This window comes from Serinus canaria, chromosome 11 (genome assembly GCF_022539315.1).
Source record: "Serinus canaria isolate serCan28SL12 chromosome 11, serCan2020, whole genome shotgun sequence".
Classification (NCBI taxonomy): domain Eukaryota; kingdom Metazoa; phylum Chordata; class Aves; order Passeriformes; family Fringillidae; genus Serinus; species Serinus canaria.
The window spans coordinates 18,554,460-18,573,371 of NC_066325.1; the positions used below are offsets into that span (position 1 = coordinate 18,554,460).

General features: G+C 60.4%; 1 protein-coding gene across 5 annotated transcripts in view; it reads right to left on the reverse strand.

Annotated features, from left to right (window-relative positions):
• The window catches only part of GSE1 (Gse1 coiled-coil protein), a 99,918-nt gene extending 86,344 nt beyond the window's left edge, over positions 1 to 13,574 (reverse strand). For 3 of the 5 annotated variants that reach the window (XM_009090772.4, XM_018914688.3, XM_018914689.3), the window contains exon 1: positions 11,643 to 12,752. In XM_009090772.4, the coding sequence (XP_009089020.4) occupies positions 11,643 to 12,623 (981 nt within the window). In that variant the 5' untranslated portion in view covers positions 12,624 to 12,752. Of the gene's footprint in view, positions 1 to 11,642 lie in introns of all 5 variants that reach the window. The other 2 variants (XM_030227589.2, XM_018914687.3) reach the window with 2 other exon arrangements.
• Between the last annotated feature and the right edge of the window lie 5,338 nt (positions 13,575 to 18,912).

Sequence of the window (18,912 nt, forward strand, 5' to 3'; positions counted from 1 at the left end):
CCCCCACAGCCCACCAGGGGGGTCCCACACTGCTGGGACCCCAACTCATCCAGGCTGCCACCAACGCGGGGCAGGGCAGGGGGACACCAGGATGAATCCACCCCATCCCCACCACAGAGGGACAGCCATGGGGATCAGGGTATGGGTCAGGGCATCCCTCTGGGCATCCAGCCAGCTCCCAGAGCTCTCCACTACCCCCAGACTGGTCCCAGAGAAGACAGACACGAGGAGAGAGCCCAGGGATGGGTGTTCTCCCTCTCTCCCCTGGGGACAACCCCCACTGCACCCCTCCAGCAGAGGGGAACCAGGGCGAGGGGATGGCTGGGGAAGAGTTAAACCCTCTGGAGCTCGTGGAAGGGGAGGAAAAGCGGAGGGCAAGGCTGCGCCCGCCGGGAGAGACAAAGCGAGATGCAGGAGCCAAGAGATGAAGGCGAGGATGCGATAAGAGGGGGAGCGGGGTGTGTGTGCTGGAGCGAGGCAAGGGAGGAGGAGGAGGAGAGGTGGGTGATGACCAAAGTCATTGAACATTTTTTGGCACGCCTACCCCCGAGTATCCTGGCCGTTGGCCCAGCTCGGAGCTGAACTTAAACAAACTCCTGTTGCAGCCATCTGCTTGATTTTAAAATAAATCAAACAATCTGTTGAGCCGTGGGTGATCAAATTTCCATCTGTGCGGACGCCTGCTCGCCTCCTCGGAGCCTCCGCTTGCCTCTACCAGCCAAACACTCCTGGCAGCATGTGGCCTCCCTAATTCCTCCAGGAAAGGGAGAAACCGGACCTCCCCCTGCACCCCGGCCCCCTCCCGGCCCTTCCCCGCCACCCTCCTCACTCAAACCCAGCGCTATTTTTACAGCCGCCCACCAAACACAGGCACATCCCGGGTTTAAACGGGAGGAAAACGGGGCTGGAGAGAGGATCCCAAAGGGGATTGAGCTGCTGCCCACGCTGGGGGGATTCCTCATCCTGTCTCCAACCATCCCACGGATCCGAGGGGATGGGAAGGGAAAGGGCAGCAGCTGCTGGCCCCAGTGGTGGTGGCTGCGGCGCAGAGGCCGAGGGCTGGCCAGAAATAGCAGCTGTGAGGCCAGAGCTGTGTGGCTGTCCCCAGGACAGGGACACCGGGCACACGTCACCTCCAGGTGCCTGCGGGTGCCAAGCTCGCAGCCAGCCTGCCCAGCCACCCCCCCCAGGCAGCCTGCTGGCCCTCAAGACCACTCAAAATCATCTCATCCTGAGGGTTCCCCCCTCCTCTGGGAGCAGGGAGCCCAAGGGGGAGCAGCACCACTCACATTTTGCCCCAAGGTCCCCAAAGTGCAAAAGGAGAGGTGGCATCTCCCTCCTCCACTGTCTCCCTGTGTCCTGCAAGACCCCTGCTCGTTTGGGGGAGCAGCACCCACTACATCCATGGCCCCAAAGCCCCTCTGAGGGGTCAGTCCCCTGCCCCAGCCAAAGCCAAACCCCTGCTGGCATCACCCCGACGTTGCCATCCCTCCCTGGAGCCCTTCCTTCCGCTCGGAGCAGAGGGCACCGGGCACAGCTCCAGCACAGCCAGAACTAGGGCAGCAAGGGGTGGGGCAAAAAACACAGCACAAGGACTAAAAGATGAGCAAAGAGGCAGGAAATCGGTGTGAATGAAGGAGAAGGAGCAGGGTGGATAAAGGATGGAGCCCGATTTGGGCTCACTGGACCCCAGCAGCTCCGGTGGGGAAGGTCAGGGTGAGAGCACAGACTGTCTGTGCATGGGAAAGGGAGGAAGGACATGACAGCAGGATCTATTCCTTCTCCAGGGACTCAGCTATTGGGGTGACACTTCCTGAGGGTCCCCATGGCATGGTGGAAGCAGCAGCAAGAAAAAGGAGGTGCCCAGCACCCACCAGAGCCGTGCCAGGAGCCCGAGCCAGCGGCTGTGGAACAAACCTCACCCCTGTGGGATATTGCCAAGCCCAGAGCTGTCCTGGCCAGCCCAGGGCCAGCCTGGCCAAGCCACTCACTGCTGGAAAGAACAGGGAGCAGGGTGGGGGCCACCCTGCAGCCTCAAATGCTTCCCAGTGCCAGCTTCTGGGAGGGGCTGTCCAGCCCCAGGCACTCAGCATGCAGCACCCAGGCTCCAGGATCAGAACGGGGAGATCAGCAAGGGGGGAAAAACTGGAATGAGTGATACAGCAGCTTGGGTGATCCCAGTGCCACAGGGAACAGCTCCACAGGAAAATCTGCTCCTGGGGATCCACATCCATGAGCTCCTGCTGGAGTAAAATCCAAGCAGAGCCCTGACAGGATGCACAGCAGGGAGCAGGTTACACAGCACAAGCAATAGAGGGAAGGAGAGGAAAAAAGAAAAAAAAACCAACCACCAAACCCCTTTTTGGAAGAGGAAAGGGCTGACAGGACCTGGCTGAGAAGCAGGAGAAAGCCCAGATTTCCCAGTTACTGTGCAGATGTTCTGGACTGAAAATAGAAGACGGCAGGAGCGAATTCATCTCCCCCTCCAGAGACGCCGCAGCCGGAGCATCTGGACTGTGTCTGCAGGCAGCAGAGACGGCTCCCCCCGTGCCTGGGAGCCCCACACCGGGCACAGCCTGGACACCCCTGGGGTGCCACACCGGGCACAGCCTGGACACCCCTGGGGTGCCACACTGGGCACAGCCTGGACACCCCTGGGGTGCCACACCGGGAACAGCCTGGACACCCCTGGGGTGCCACACCGGGCACAGCCTGGACACCCCTGGGGTGCCACACTGGGCACAGCCTGGACACCCCTGGGGTGCCACACCGGGAACAGCCTGGACATCCCTGGGGTGCCACACTGGGAACAGCCAGGACATCCCTGGGGTGCCACACTGGGAACAGCCAGGACATCCCTGGGGTGCCAGACAGGGAACAGCCAGGACACCCCCAGAGCCCCAAGCCGGGCACAGCCGGGACACCCCTGGAATGCCACACCAGGAACAGCCAGGACACCTCCAGAGCCCCACACTGGGAACAGCTGGGACACCCTTGGGGTGCCACCAGCACCAAGAGCAGGGCAAGCAGGGACAACCCAGCCCTGTCCCCACAGCAGGTTGACCTTGGCAGCGCTGCCTCCAGGGAGAACTGAAAGGCCTTGTCTTTGCAGTGTTTTCACTCCGGGATAACTCCTGCTGCCTGCTCCCACAGCCAGGGGGAGAAATGGGGAGAAGGAAATGCGGCTGGTTTGGCAGTGAGGACAAGGAGAGGGGCAGGGGAGAGATGGGGAGAAGGAAATGCGGCTGGTTTGGCAGTGAGGACAAGGAGAGGGGCAGGAGACATCCATCCATCCATCCATATATATATAAATATAAATAAATATATATATGTACACTTATTCCTGGCCAGGATAATAACTGGAATCATCAGCACTTGATCATCACTCGATGTAAAGCTTCACTGAAGTCAGCCCCTTTGCAGAAACATGCTGGAAGCAGCTGGAAGGGGATGGCAGCAATTTGCTGTGTGCCCCACACCCTCAGCTGTCTGTGTCCCTCCCTCCTGGGTCTGTCTGTCCCACCGTGGCTGCAAAACACTGAGTGAGACCCCAACGTCCTGACTGTCACCAAAATGTTCCTGGCTCCAAGGTCCCTCCCTGGTGTCCCCAGGGACAGAGGTGGCTGCTGGTGGTCCCTCAGATCTGTCAGATGATGCACTCCCCGTTTCCAAGGAGGGACAAAGCTGGGGAGGACAATTAAAACCATTCTGGAGGGTCAGCTGGGAGAACTCCACCTGCATGGGGCTGTGGCAGCTGTGGCCATGGGATGCACATCCTGCAGGGATGGGCACCCACAACAGGAATCCCCAGCCCCAAAAACAGCAGGTGCTGGGGACACACTGGGTGACAGCACGCCTCAGGGGGGTCACAGAGGGGCTGGAAGCCTGGGAGCAGTCCAGGCTCCTGCCCTTTGGCCAGGGAAGGCAGCTGTCCATCCTAAACCGGGGGGGATGCCCCTGGCTGTGGGGTGGCCACCACCCCCTCCCATCAGGACCTTCCCTTCCATCCCAGCTGGGCCTCAGCCTTGATTCAGGTCTAAAGTGGAAGACAAAAATCCACTGGGACAGAGCAAACCAGTCCCTGCAAGCCCTCCTGCCCTCGTCACATCCCTCGTGGGGGTGCCAGGACCCTCCCCATGCACTCCTGGTCAAAGCCAGCCCCAAAACCCAGCTGCTCACCCCTGCCAAGACCTGGCTCTGCCAGGATACCAGGGCAGGCAATGCTGGAATGGAATAACCCTCAGTAAATCCTGCAGCAGGTCCTTGTGGCACCAGGAATAGCCCACCCAGCACTGGTGCTTGGATACAGCCACCAAAAAACAGCATTTTGGGAGTCCTCTGGAAGGAGGGAGCTCCTACACCTGCACCAGCACAGCATGGACACCCCAGCCCCATGCTGGGATGGGATGGGATGGGATGGGATGGGATGGGATGGGATGGGATGGGATGGGATGGGATGGGATGGGATGGGATGGGATGGGATGGGATGGGATGGGATGGGATGGGATGGGATGGGATGGGATGGGGTGGGATGGGATGGGATGGGATGGGATGGGATGGGGTTGGGTGGGGTAGGATGGGGTGGGATGGGGTGGGATGGGCTGGGATGTGAGGCAGCCTGGAGCAGCCACAGGCTCCTCTGCCCCAGTGCAGGTCATGGCACGCTCAGCACAGGCACCTCTCTGGCAGGTTGGAGAGGGAAAGCTGGGGCAGCTGCTGCTCCAAGCACGCCAGCTCTGTGGGTAAACAGATGACTTCAGTCTCCTGAGAGCTACTAAAGCCCAGCAGCACTTGTGCTAGAGTGGAAGAGGGGAGGAAAAGAAGGAAACCAAAGAGGGAGAAGCCACGTCATACCCACGCCAGGCTGCGAAGCACACCCAGGTAACATCACCCTTCTCCCAGCCCAGCCAAAAATCCACCCTGGAGCCATCCCCTTTATCCCTGCCCTGCTACCGAAGATCCAGCAGGGAAAAGGAGTCACACAGCAGCCAGAGCAGCTGTTCATCCAGCCAGGGCACGGCTCGGCTGCGTGTGCCGGGGAGAGGCCGCAGCAGCTGCTCCCCCGGCACCGGGAGCAAACCACGACCTGCCCGCAGCAGCCTGGGCTGGCACCGGGACTCTGGCACCCTCCACAAGGCCCAGGGAGAGCCACCAGGCTGGGAGCGAGGCCGTTGGCACAGGAGCAGCCCCGCGGTCCCCGCGGCGCGGCTGGCACGTGGCACCGCGCGGCACCGGCGCCGCCAGGAGCCAAGGCACGCCCGGGGCACCGCTGCCACCCGCCTTGGCCGTGGGGACACGGGGCTGTCACTGCCCTGGGACGAGGCCCGGGGGAATCGTGCTGCTGGAAAGGCTCCCGCCGCCAGCTGCTCCCGGCGGAAGAGAGCCCGGCATGGCTGGGAGGCTGCCACTGCCAGCCGGGCTCCTGCCCCAGCTCCCAAGGGATGCCCCTGCCTCACCATCTCCCTGGATTTGTACCCAAGTCCCCACCCTGGCAGTGTCCCCTCGACACACCAGAGGGACATTTTTATGCCATCCCTTCCCGGCCAGGATGGCATCGTGTGGCACAGGCCTTTTGCTGCAGGGAGGAACATCTGGCCAGATGCTGCCCAGCAGCACAGGAGCGTCTCCAAAGAAGGAGCCAAAGGTGTCATCAGGGAGCAAAAAGAGCTCTCCCCACCCCAAAAACCAGAGTGGGAATGGATCCAGGGCACCTCCTGCAGCCAGAGGTGTAAACGGGCTCCTGGCAAACCAGCTGTGCCCGGTGCCCCAAAATATTGTGGGTCCCCAAAACCTGCTCAGGAGACAGAGATGGCTCCTTGCCACTCAAGGACAGTGACAGGGGTGTCAGGACAGGACCCAGCTGGTCTCTTGAGGGATGAAAAGCCAGCTCCTGCCATTCCTGATGTACTTGGAAAACCAGGCACCCACGCTGCTGTGCAGGGAAGTCCCTCCTCGCTGGGAAGCAGCCAAAGAGCATCCCAGGCTGCCCTCTGCGACCGAGCTTCCCGGACGGCTGAGAAAGGCCAAGTGTCTGGACAAAACATCTGTCCAGCTGCAGCAGCCAGAGCCGGCCAGCCGGCCCTTTACCCCATCTCCCGACTTGGCTGCGACTCCAGAGGATGCTCCAGAGGTTGCAAAAGCATTTTCACTGCGTGGGGTGAGAGTGGGGCCGGTCTCTCTCCCCAGGGTGCCCACAGGGGGTGTTTCAGGGGGTGCAGCACACTGTCAGACCAGCGTTTTTGGCAGGTGCCTGCTCAAGCTGCCAGTCCTGCAGCGCTGCTGCTTTTGGGAAAGGCGGGGAGAAAGCAAAGAGCAGGGAGGGCAGGGTGAAAAATAAATATATAGCAGCCAGCTGGTGAGCTGTGGAGTCAGCACAAGGCCTGCAGGACACGGCGCTGGCAGCGGCGCGGGAGCCCTGGAATTTCGGACAGCTGGTCCAGCAAGGTCAGCCAGGCCAAAGCAAAGACCCCTGTGCTGCTCCCCACAGCGGGGCTGAAGGACAAACAGCCCCAGCTGGAAACCCCACGGGGACAAGCCACCACCCCAGGGGGTGACTGCCACAGGCAAAGTGTCAGGTGAGGATGAGGAGGGACAGCCAGGTGCGAGTTCCCACACAGCAGAGCAGCCCTGACCTCAGAGGCAGGAGAAAGCCCAGGGCGCATTTTCCCCGTGTTGTTTCTTTGTTTGCCATGTGGGAACACGATCCCCAGGGAGGCCGTGCCCCGAGACATGAAGTCATATCATGATTATATTGCCACCTCCATGCTGGGATTGAGATCTCATCTGAAAATGCCAGCCCGGGTCGGTGCTGGCTGAGCAGCTGCTTGGCTGAAAGGCCTGACTAAAAACAACTTCACACGCTGCAAACTGAACAGGTTTATCCCAAAGAAGCTGGCTGAAATTCTGCTCTGAATCTGCTGGAATTCCTCCTGATGGCAGAAATTGCCACACCAAGCACAGGTAGAACCACCAAAACCAACGTGAGCTGGAAGCCAAAGGGTTGAGGTGAGTAAGACCAGCTCTGCTCCTTATTTAAGGGATGAGGAGAAGCCAAAAGCAGCTTGTGCCACCCCCCTGGAGCCCACACATGATGCCTGGGGCGGGGACACAGAGGTGCCACCAGCTTGGCCAAAAAAGCACCACCACCCAAAACACTGCCAGTGGCCAGAAGGTTTTGGATTTCCTTCAAAATCCATAAAAGATGCAAAGAAGGCAGAGGTGCCTGGGGCTCTTCCTACACAGGCCTCTTAATTCTGATGCTGCAGTGCACCCAAATATCCCATAATTTGGCCTGGTGCAATGCAGGAGGAGGGCTCAGGCATCACTCCCCGCCTTCTGGGTTTGTTTTCCTGGCATCCAGGGGCTTTGGCTGCTGCTCAGCATCAGTGGGACAAGGTTTAGTGGAGAACACAGGAACTCTTTGATTTTTGCCCAAAAGCCTTTTCTAAAGCCAAAAGGAAAGTGCCCACCAACAGCTGTCAGCTCCACGCAGTGATTTGGAAATGCAGCCATGACCTTTGGAGCTGGGAACCTGCAGCAGGGGCCAAATCCCCAGCTGAGCCAACAGCACTGCTGGCAATTAGTAAATACAGTGAACTCAGCCCCTGGGGCCTGACTGTGCCCTGTCAGGCACAGCCCCACACCACCAGCCCCAGGTGTGCTCTGAAAAGTGGGAATGGGGCATGGAAAACACCATGTGATTCCCAGAAAGCAGCCTGAGGAGCAGGCTGGGAGCAGCAGTGAGATCCAGCTGCTCCCGAGGAGCTCCATGTCAGCACCTCCACAGCACCAAAGGACACTGAGCACAGAACCACGGATTTGTTTGGGCTGGAAAATGGAAAAACCCTCCAAGATCATCATTCTACCGTTCCCCCAGCACTGCCAAGGCCACCAGTCACCATGTCCCCAAGGGCCACATTTTTTAAATCCCTCAAGGAATGGCGACTCCACGACTGCCCTGGGCAGCTGTGCCACAGCTTGATGGCCCTTTCAGTGGAGAAATTTTCCTTAATATCCACCCTGAGCCTGCTCTGGCCCAGCCTGAGGCCGTTCCCTCTCCTCCTGTCCCTGTTCCTGTCCCAGGAGCTGTGCAGAGCCACGAGGTCCCCCCTGAGCCTCCTTTGCTCCAGGCTGAGCCTCCTCAGCTCCCTCAGGATTCTCCAGCCCCTTCCCAGCTCTGCTGCCCCAAAGCTGAGCCCTGGGGACACCACTGGTGACCGGCCACCACCTGGACATGTCCCCATTCCCTGCCACCCTGCAGGCCCAGCATCCAGACAGTTTTATACCCATGGAACAGTTTTTTCCCCGGTTTCTCCAGGGAAATGCCGTGGGAAATGCTGCCAAAGCCTTTACTTTAGTCCACACAGACAAGATCCAGAGGCTTCCCTCAGCCACTGTGGGGGTCACCTTGTCCCAGGACATCAGGTGACAAGGACCTGCTGGTTATGAACCCATGTGGGCTGGGCCTGATCACTCGGTTGTCCTGAACAGCTGGGCTTGAGTCATGGTAGGATTTGAGAGCTTTCCAGACACCTGGAAGTATTTCCAAAAAGTTGCATTTAAGGGGAAAAAAACCCAGGAAACCTCAAGAGGAGTCACTTTTACAGGTACATAAGTGCAGAGAGAGCAATGGAAGGTGAAGACGGGAAGAGTTGGAGGACAGGGGAAACTTTTCCTGGTGAACACAGGACACTGAGAATGCCAGACAGGCTGAGGACAAGCAGCTCTTGAGCTGGGAATGGAGAGGGCTGGAGAGCCTGGGGGTGACTTGAGAAGGCACAGCCAGCCAGGAACAGGTCACTGCCACCTCTGGGAAGCAACCAAAGCTGGGCATTTTGTGGTTTCTTCAAAGCCATGGCTCCCAGCAGCAGCTGCTCGAGGAACCAGCTCCTCCTGGGATGGATGCACATCCCAGTGGGATGCACAGGCAATTTATCCAGATCAGCAGCAGGAGATCTCCCACCTGGATACCCCAAACTCAGAGCCCTACATCAATAAGTGCATTGATCTCCACAGCATCCCCTTGTAAGGGGCACAGCTGGACAGAAAATCCATTTTCACAGCGCACATCTGGGGACCAAGGGTGACAAGCCAAAAGATGCCAGATGCCCTTTCCACACCCAGCACTGCCTTTTTTCCTTGGAGGGGGCAACCCAAACCCACCCCACACCTGCCAACCACAGCAGGGTTCTGCAGAGCTCACCTCCAGCAGATCCTCCTGCAGCAGGGAGAACTTCAGGCACCACCACACCTCCACAGAGCGCTGCTTGTTCCACTGCTCCCCACCACCAAACCAGCAGCAGAGGCACCACCCACCCAAAATCTGGGTGGCTCCTCCCTCCTGGCAAGCCCCAGATGTGGGGGTCCCCCACCAGCACCTCCACACTGGCACAGAGAGGACCTTAGCCCCACCCTGCTCTTGCTGCCCTGCTAAAAGAGGGACCTGTGGGGGTGTCTGGTGGCTTTTGGGGTATTTGACCTCAAGCTTTGAGCCATTGGTGTCAACCATACACAGGTGAGACAGCAGGACGCCACAGCTGTGTGCAGGGGATGCAAAAAAGCAAGTGCAGTCCAAAACTGAAGTTGCAGAGCTGAAAGGAGAGCTGGGGAGATGATTTTAATTGCTCAGGCTCATTCCCTCCAGCTTGGTCCCACCAGAATGGGGACCTGGGTGTCACACAAGAGTGAAAGGCTCATCTGGGGTGACTTTGAGCAGCAAGAATGGCTGAACAAGGGTACAGCTAAATTAACCAAGTGCCCTACCCAAGCATTAAGCCATGTTTTAAATAACCTTGACATCTGTGAGGTCTCAGCCTGCTGGAAAGCATGTGGAGACAGGGAGGGAAAATGTGCCAGGACCTTCTGGCCAGCCAGAGTCCCCACCAGGACAGGGCAGAGCCCGGCCACAATGTCCCCAGGCAGCTCTGCTGTGCCTCCTGCCACCAGCCCCTTGCAGCAGCCCCTTAATTTGCTCATTAGCAAACCTGGGAACAAGAGGAGGAACTCAATAGTGTCCCTTCCTGAGGACACACTCTGTGCCCTTCTGGGTGTTTGGATTGGGGCCAGTGGGGACGAGGACTGGCGTGCCTGGAAAATGCTGGGATCCGGGGGGGGTCACTAAGGAACCCCACGGGAAGCACCCAAAGCACCCACCCATGCTGGAACAGGATTGCTGCTGATGATGTCCCCATGAGGTGGCCTGGGGACACCAAGGGGGCAGAGGCCTGGAAAACCAGGTGGGGACATGCAGGTGATGCCCCTCTCATCAGCTGCACCCACCTGGGGCACTCCAGCACCAGCCCTGGGTCAGCACCACGGCTTGTTCACCTGACTCCTGAGGCCTCCATGGCCACCAGCACCTTGCAAGTGCCACCAGACCCGTGACCATGTGGGCATCACAAGCCACCCAGCAACCATGGAAATGCATCCACAAACGACCCAAAATTACGTCAGGACCATCCGGCTCAGGCTGACAGAGCTGGGGGGAAACCCCCCAAAAGCAACAGCTGCCAGAGGATTCCCAGCCAACCCAACCTCCTGTGCCATCCTGGCACCCTCCAGGTGAATGTAGCTCCTGCCTGGTGGCTTTCCAAGCGTCCCCCCCAGGTCAGGAGCCAGCACAGCTGAAGGGGAAATTATATTTGTAAGCAGCCAAGAGAGAGTGATGGGAGAGAAAAGGAGCGCTGTCTTGGGAAGGACTGGTTTACATTTCTAAAGAAAATGCCAGTGCCTGAGAGAGCTGCAGGGTTCTGGCTGTGGATGGAGCTGAAAGGCTTTGAAGATGACCTCGGGGATTTGGGATGTTGGCATTTGACAGGGCCCAGCCTGGGGCCTGGTTTGGTAATGGCTCTGGAGAGCTCCCGCAAGCTGGAAATTTGGGAGTAAAAGCTGTTATTTTCCCATCCCACGGGAAAGACAAGCTTGGGAGGAATAAACTTTTGCTCTGCCATGTGCTTTTGAGGTGATGCCCTCAAAGCAACCTGTGTAACCCCAGGGGGAGCCACAGAAAGGAGCACCTGGGGAATGTGGCAGCACCTGGGCGATGACACCCGTGACACCCTTCAGGGTTGCAGGGCTTTTGGGGAGCCCTCACTGCAGGACAGCCAGAGCAGCACGGGTGGGGGAACCCAGCCCTGTGCTCACCCAGCAGCTGTGGGAAGAACTGGGGCTTCTCTGAGGGAAATCCCCTCATTAAGGCACCTTGTAAAACTGGGGATAAGTTGGGAAGTTTCCTACAGAGCCCATGAGCTCCTTCCAGCTTCCCAAGGATGCTCCCAGGGAGGGCAGGACAGACAGCCCTCCCTGGCACCTCTGAGCACTCTTGATGGCAAGCAGGACAGGATTGGGATTTCCTCTGTCCTGGCTCCCACCTCCCTCACGCGAAGCTGCCAACAACACAGACACTTCTGGAACAGGCCAGGTCTTGGCTCTTCCCTCCTCCTGGAAGGGTTTTTATCTGTTCCTTCGCAGCTTGACAGCTCCAAAAGTTCACTGCTAAAGGCACCCCATCCATTAGCATCCGCCCCCAGGACCCAGACCCAAAAGAAGAGCATCCATCTATGTCATGGCTCCAACTCCTCCTGGATTCCAGAGGTGGGAAGCGCTGGGAAAGGAGGGATGGGGGTACAGGCCAGCTGCCTTACCTTGGGGAGGAGAGTCGGGGCTGCCACTGCCAGCAGCTCTGGCGGGGTCATGCTCTTGCCAGCCAGGACCACGGCCCCGCACTCGGCACAGGCGCCGATGGTCAGCTGCTTCCCATCGTCCACCAGCAGGCTGTTGGCCACACGCAGAGTGTAGAGGAAGACGGGAAGCCTGGCCACCTGAACCGCTTTTAATCCAAGGCATCTCTTCTTCTCCTGCCGGCAGAAGAAGCAGACGAAGGTCTCCACCTTGTACTGCCGGGACCAGGCGCTGCTGGGGTGGTGCGAGTTCCTGCCCTCGTGCTGCAGCCACTGTCCCAGCAGGTCGTGGTAGCACAGGATGCAGGTGGCCACCAGCCCGGTGGAGTCGGCCGGTCTGGCCCGCGGGGCGGGCGGGTAGACGGTCAAGAAGGGGAAAAAGGGCTCCTTCTCCCCAAACCGCCCTGGAGGGTTGACGTTGAGCTGGAACTCTTTGCCAGCTCCCAGCTCGGCCCCGCAGATGTAGCAGACAGAGGTGGGACCGGGTTTGATGACAGCGGGGTGGCCGGCGAGGTCACCGGCGGAGAAGACCTGGTGGTACCTCCCCAGGAAACTCTGCACGGAGGAGATGAGCTCCTCGTTGTGACAGGCCCTGTACATGGCCCACAGGTCCTGCAGCACCCCGAAGCACTTGCGGCAGCTGCTGACCTCCCAGTGCTTGTTCAGCCCCTTGGCGCCGGGCGGGCAGGGCAGGAGGCTGAGGAAGGGGAAATGCATGGTGCTCTTCGCGTTGCCGTTGGTGATTTTGGCCGCCACCGGCCTCGCCTCCTTGCCGCACTCCTCCCCGCAGAGGTAGCAAGCCTCGGGCACCGGCGGGATGCCCGTGCCCTCCTCCTTCATCCCTCGGCGGCCCTTGGCGGGCATGGCCCCGGCGCCGAGGGGCACCACGTAGAGCCGCTGCAGCACGGGCACGTTGGCCAGCTCGAAGCTTTGCCACTGCTGCATGAGGGAGGCGAAGCAGCAGGGACACACCAGGGTGCTGCCGGTGGGGGACAGCGGCTGGGCGCCCGGCGGGGGGCTGTGCAGCCACAGGAACGGGAAGAAAGGTCCCGGCGAGCTCTTCTCCTGCTTCTGCACGTGGACGCGGTGCTGGGCGCCCGGTGCCAAGGGGCTGCCGCAGATGTAGCAGGCGGTGCCCGGTGCCCAAGCGGGCCGATCGCTGCCTTCCTCCTCCTCCTCCTCGCTGGTGATGTTGATCTCGCTGTCCGAGGAGCAGCAGGGGGGGCCCCGCTCGCTCCCCGCCGCCGGGGGGGCCCGCGCCGCGCCGCCCGCCCCCTCGGGCTCCGACAGGGGCTCGGCGTCGGAGAGCTCGGAGAGCTCGGAGCCGGCTGCCGGCCCTTCCTCCTCCTCCTCTTCCTCCTCCTCCTCCTCCTCCTCCTCCGGGTGGCCGGCGGCGCGGCGCGGCGGCGCGGCGGGGTCCCAGCCCGTGGCCCCCCGCCGCAGCCCGGCTCCCCCCGCCGCCGCTGCCGCCGCCTCGCACTGATGGGGCCGCTTGAGCCAGTACATGCGCTTCTCCACCGGCGTGCGGCTGCGCTCGAAGGAGTCCCACTGCTCGCCCAGGAAGCAGCGGCAGACAGCGCAGACCAGGGCGCAGCCCTCCGCCGAGACGGCGCGGGCTCCGGGCGCCGGCTCCTGGTGCTGCAGGAAGGGGAAGAAGGGCCGGTGGTCGCGGGGGGGTCGCACTTGAAGCTTGAGCTCTTTGCCGCGGCTGATGCCGCCGCCGCAGATGAAGCAGCAGAGCGGGGGCGCCGAGGGTTGCGCGGCCCCGGGGCCGCCCCCCCCCGCCGCCGCCGCCGCCTCGCCGGCCGCCAGCGCGGCCATCAGCCGCTGCTTGCGGGAGAGCGGCGCCGCCGCTGCCCCCGGCCCCGCCGCCGCCCCCGGCCCCGCCGCGCTCATCGCCGCCCCCGGCTCATCCCGCGGCTCCGCCGGACACGCAGGCTCGGGGGGCGGGTTTGCGGAGCGCTCCCCCCCCACCCCTCCGCCCGCCTCCTCCCGCCGGGGGAAGGCAGCGAGAAAGGAAAGAAAAAAAAATTATGATAAAACAACGGCAACAACAAAAAAAAGCTCCCCGCGGCAACAAAATATCCACGAACAGCAACAAAAATAAACCCGGGATAAAAGTTCGGTGCGAAAGTTTGGGTCCCGCCGGCGGCGCGGAGGAAGGGCGGCTGCCGGCCGCCTCCCGGCCCCGGCGCCCCCGGCCCGGCTCCTCCCCGGCCCCCCCGCCGCGACCTGCCCGCCCGGGGGGGCCCGGAGGGAGGAACGAGCCGCTGCCACCCCCCGCCCGCCCGCCGCCAGCCCGGCGCGGAGCGCAGCCGAGGGACCCCACGGGGGAGGGACGTGGGGATTTACACAGCCGCCCCCCGAGGGGGTTTGTGACCGGCCCCACGCGGGGCGGCCCGCACGCGCTGTCCCCTCCGCGCCCGTCACCCGTGTCCCGCCAGCCGCCCCTTAACCGCACCACGGCGCTTTGTGCGGCTCGCACTCCCCTAAGGCACCACGTCCTGCTTCACGCCGGCAGGACGGATCCCACCGAAAGCAGCGGCCCTTTCCTGCCCTTTCCAGCCATTAACTCGGTGTCCCGACCACCCCCGGTAATTTATTTCCCACTTTCAAACTACTGCCGCTGTTCCAGTTCAATACCAGATTCTATTTCCCGCTCGGTCCTAAAATGCTGCGTCGCTTTGCCACTCACTGGTAAATAGCTGATGCGTTCCCAGCCGGAGCTGGCGGCGTTTCAGCGGCGCATGCAATAATCCCGGTATATCCTTACCTGCCTCGCAGCCCGCGATAAGATTTAATGCTTGGAAAGCACTTTGCTGTCCTTGGACAATAGGCACCGCGGAAGCGCAAACTGTGCCCAGGGCCAGCCTCAATTAAACCTGACTGATTAACCACCCCAGCGGCTCGTCGGCGTGCCCACCGGCTCGGCACGGCTCTCCCGATTAAATAAATATATTAGGAGCTGGAAGGGGGATTTTTTTTCAAACAGTCGTTTTAGGAGTGAGCCTGCTCCCTGCAGCGCTGTGGAGTTTGAGTTCACGGCAAGTCACTGCAATATCCCAGGTGCTGTCCTTGCAAATCTCCCTGAGCTGGGAGGGTGCAGGATGAAGCCCAAAGAGGCAAGGTCAGTGGTTGGATAGGACACGGGGACAGAGGGACAGCAGGAGGAATGCCTGAGCCACGTGCCAGCACACCCAGATGATGCACAGAAGGCACACAGTCCCTTGCTCCTCATCACTCCTCGGGCCACCCTGTCTGGGTCCCCCTTAGGCTGACCAACCCTTGGTGTCACCTCCCACCCGGACTGCGGGTGACGGCGTCCGATGCTCCCCGGCAACTGGCCCTGAGATCAAACAGATTGTGTGACATCAGCTGGAGCGCGGGCAGGGGCAGGAGGGCTCATCAGGGACCCGGATCCAGTTTCCACGCAGATGGCTCCGGTAGTAAAGAATCAGGGGGTGGGAGGCAACACACAAAGCGGGAATACGATACCTTGGGAGAACTGGCTCCACGGGGCTTTTTCAGGGGTTTCCAGAAGGCAGCAAGACCTCATTATATTTTATTTATTTATAGGGCTGATGTGGTGGCTGCTCTATGCACCGAGAGCAGTGGGAACGCTGCGCGTCGGGGTGGGCATGACTCAGATGCTCTTTAAAGATGCCCACGGTCTCTCGGAGTCACCCCTTTTCCCGGATGGAAAGGGCCACTGGGCCGGATGGGATCCCTGACCCCAGGCAGCAGCACCGGATCTGGGAATGCCTCACCCCAGCTGCCCAGCTGGAGCTCCCCCGGGAGCTGCAGCCACCAGCTCAGCCCACCCTTCGAGCGCAGCCGACAGATGCTCTCCCGCCTGCTCCGCAGATGGGCGAGAAAACAACACGCCGTATTCAAAGTCCAGAGCTCAGCAGGGCCAAACCCCCCTCCCCACCCTGCCCCGAAACACCGACCCTCTGTGCCCCTCTCCGGAGGCGCCACGAGCCCCCGGCTCCCCCGTTCCTCCCGCGCCCCACTGGGACGCGGCCTCAGAGCAGCTTCCCGGGCCTTGGCTGCGCCCGGACAGAGCAGCTCATTTATCATCCTGTGCCGCCCCGGCCCTGCGGTTGCTGTTTGCAACAGAGAAGCTGGGAGGGAGAGAAAATTTCTCAAGTCGGCCTCGGCAAGAACTGAAAACATATGCCCTGGCGGCAAACGCGTCCCCCGGGGCGCGCGGGGATCAAGGCGAGCCTAGCGCAGGATTTTCCAGCGCGGCTCCCGCCGGCGCGCGGCCCTCCTGCCAGAGCTGGCCCTGCACAGCCACCCCTGGGCTGAGGTGTGGTGGCAGCCAGGTCTGCTCCCCCAGCCCAGCACGGTGAGCACAGTGGCAGGCAGGGCAGGGTGGCTCCTGGCTCGCTCAGGATGGTCAATGTCCCATTGTACCTTGCTGGCTGCGGTGCAGAGGTGGTGCCTTGCTCAAAGACAAGCCCTGGGGACAGATGTCCCTTACAAGGTAGGGGACAGGCCCTGTCTTGCGTCAGGACTCAGCGCCAGTTGTGCAAGGTGCTGTGCAAACAGCTGTGATTGGCCCCATGGGGCAGGGGGGGTTCCTCTGGCTTCTATGGGGCAGCGATTCAGGATGGAAGCATGAGCAGCCCACAGGGTGCTGGGTCCATCCCTGTCCCCATCCTTGTCCCCATTCCCATTCTTGTCCCCATCCTCATTTCCATCCCCATTCCTGCCTCAATTCCTCCATCCATCCCCACACACTGCCAGCCCCAGCCTTATCTTTATTCTCATCGCCATGCCCATTCCTATTTCCACTCCTGTCCTTATTGCCATCTTTATCCTTATACTCCTTTCTTTTTCCACTTCTGTCCCATCTCATCCTCACCCTCATTCCCATGCTCATCTGCATCCTCATCCCCATTTCTATCCCTATCTCCCTCCCCATCCCCATTCCCATTCCCATCCCAATTCCCATCTCTGTCCCTATTCCTATCCCAGTTCCTCTCCCAGTCCCCGTTGCCCTTGGGGCCCTGCAGGACAGGCCCCAGCAGCACCCAATCCCTGGCACCCCGAGGAGCAGGCACGTGCTGCAGATCCCACATCCCTGGGACCGGGAGGTTAATATGGAAATTACCAACTGCTTATTCCTTCCAGCTGTTGCTGTGAGTCATCAAGTGCCTTAAAGAGCATTTCAAACAACACAGTGCCTTCAAGACAGCGTGACTGCTGCCCCAGCCACCCCCTCTGGATAATCCTCGGCAGGGTCTGGTGTTTGAAAAGGGAATATTTCTCCAGGGAGGCAATTCCCAGCCGAGCATGGCCAGGGAGGCAGAACAGCCGCTGCCTCCACGGCTCCTGTCCAGGCTCCCACTCCACCCGTGGGCTCCTGGCATCCTGCCCGAGAGCAGAGCCAGGCAGGGAAGGGCACTGGGAAGGGCAGCCCAGCCCTGGCATCATCCCTGCTCAAAATCCAGCAGGGACATCTAAATGCCACCCCGTGCCAGCATGGGTGATGATCCCTGCTGTGCCACCTGGAGAAACTGAGGCACGGGGTGGCCAGGCTGAGCTCCGCAGTGTCACCTGCCCGGGGTGAAGGTGGCAGAGTGGCTGCCATGGGACGCTGGGACACTGGTCTGGAGTTCAGGGACCTTGAACTCTGCACTCGACAGCTGTATTTGTCTCGGCAAGCTTTTATTTCCTTTTTTTTCTGTTGTTTTTAAAAAGGCTGATCTCTGCACTCAGTTGGTGCTGATTTTTTCAGATGGGAGAGATAGGGCTGGTTCATGGAAATAGTGGGGATATATCCCTTATCTGCTGCTTCAACCTTTCTTTGAACTTCTGGTCTGACTTCATTGATTTTCTCGCTGGAAAAGCCCAGGCAGTTTTTCTCCTGCAAGCTGTTTTCCCCCAGTCCTTTGCATGGCCATGCAGGTGAGTCAAGGATGCTCCTGGCCACGATCCCAGCTGGTGAGAGCAGGAACATCTGCCTCTGCACAGCAGACAGCCTGGAATCAAAAAATAATGACCCAAGGAAAGCTGTGCACAGGTGACAGGGAGCTGTGACGGGGTGGAGGGGAAGGGGACATGGCCACCCCACGCTGGGATCACAGCTGCAGGCTAAGAGAGGAGCCAGGGAAGGAGGGAAGGATGCTGCTGGCATGGTCCTCAGCAGGCAGGAAGGAGGGAGGTGACTCTGGGGAGAGGAGGGGACCACTGACTGCCACCACAGAATGGCAGGGACACTCTGAGCCTCTCTGGGAGCTCCCAGGCTATGGCAAAGACACTGCTGCTCCTGTGACAGCCGGAGGACAAAGCCATGTGGGGACACATTCGGTGCCTGGCACGGTGTTCACAGGGGCTGAGTCCAACCAGGATCCCCAGGAGCACCCTGTGAGTCCATGAATATAAAGGGATGATCCAGCACCCTCAGTCCATGCCCCAAATCCCTCCATGGGCACCCACAGTGCTGACCTCGTGCTGCTCCTCCTGCTCACCTCCAGTGGGACCAGCTCTGATTCCCTCCATGTCCCCGTGGGCAGGAGGGAGCCACGTCCCCTGCAAGGCACAAGGGCCCAGTTGCTGGCTCTGGGGTTTTTTCAGAAGGTTTGTTTTTTTTAAGAGATTTTTTTTTTCTTTTCCTTTCCAGGGCGAGCAGCTCTGCAAATGCCAAGTGCTGATGCCAAAGGGCCGTGTCAACAAAGAAGAATGAGTGTGGCTGTTAGAGGCTGCTATTAAAAAAGGGTGGAGAGGAGAGGGAGAGGGGGGGTGAAAAAGAGAAGAAAAGGTTTGTCACTGCAAATAATAACAGTTTGCAGAGCAGTAAAAATCCGGGAGCAGCAGCCGGACCCCTGCAGTGCCCTTGGGTGCTGGCACCGAGCAGGGACTCTGCACCCTGTGTCCTTCCAGAGCACAAACCCATCCCAGCAACTTGGCATCCCCTGTGGGCAGCACAAAGTGTTTTTCAAGCTCCAAGGGTTTTCCAAGCCTGCTGTGCTCCTGCTTGGCCTCCAGGCTCTGCTGCAGGGAGCCGCAGCAGGGCCGGGCATGGCATCGGCTCCCCGGGACGGGCGGGGTCCAGGTCCTGCCCCGTGAGTGCCAGGAGCTATTTCGAGGCAAGCCCTGGCTGCTGCCGAGTGGGATGGGAGGGAAGGAACCTCTCACATGACTCCGAAGATGCAACGGGAAGACGCGGTCTCTGGTTTCAGCTTTCTATTCCCAGCCCGTTATTCAGCAGTCCAAGGTGGATCTG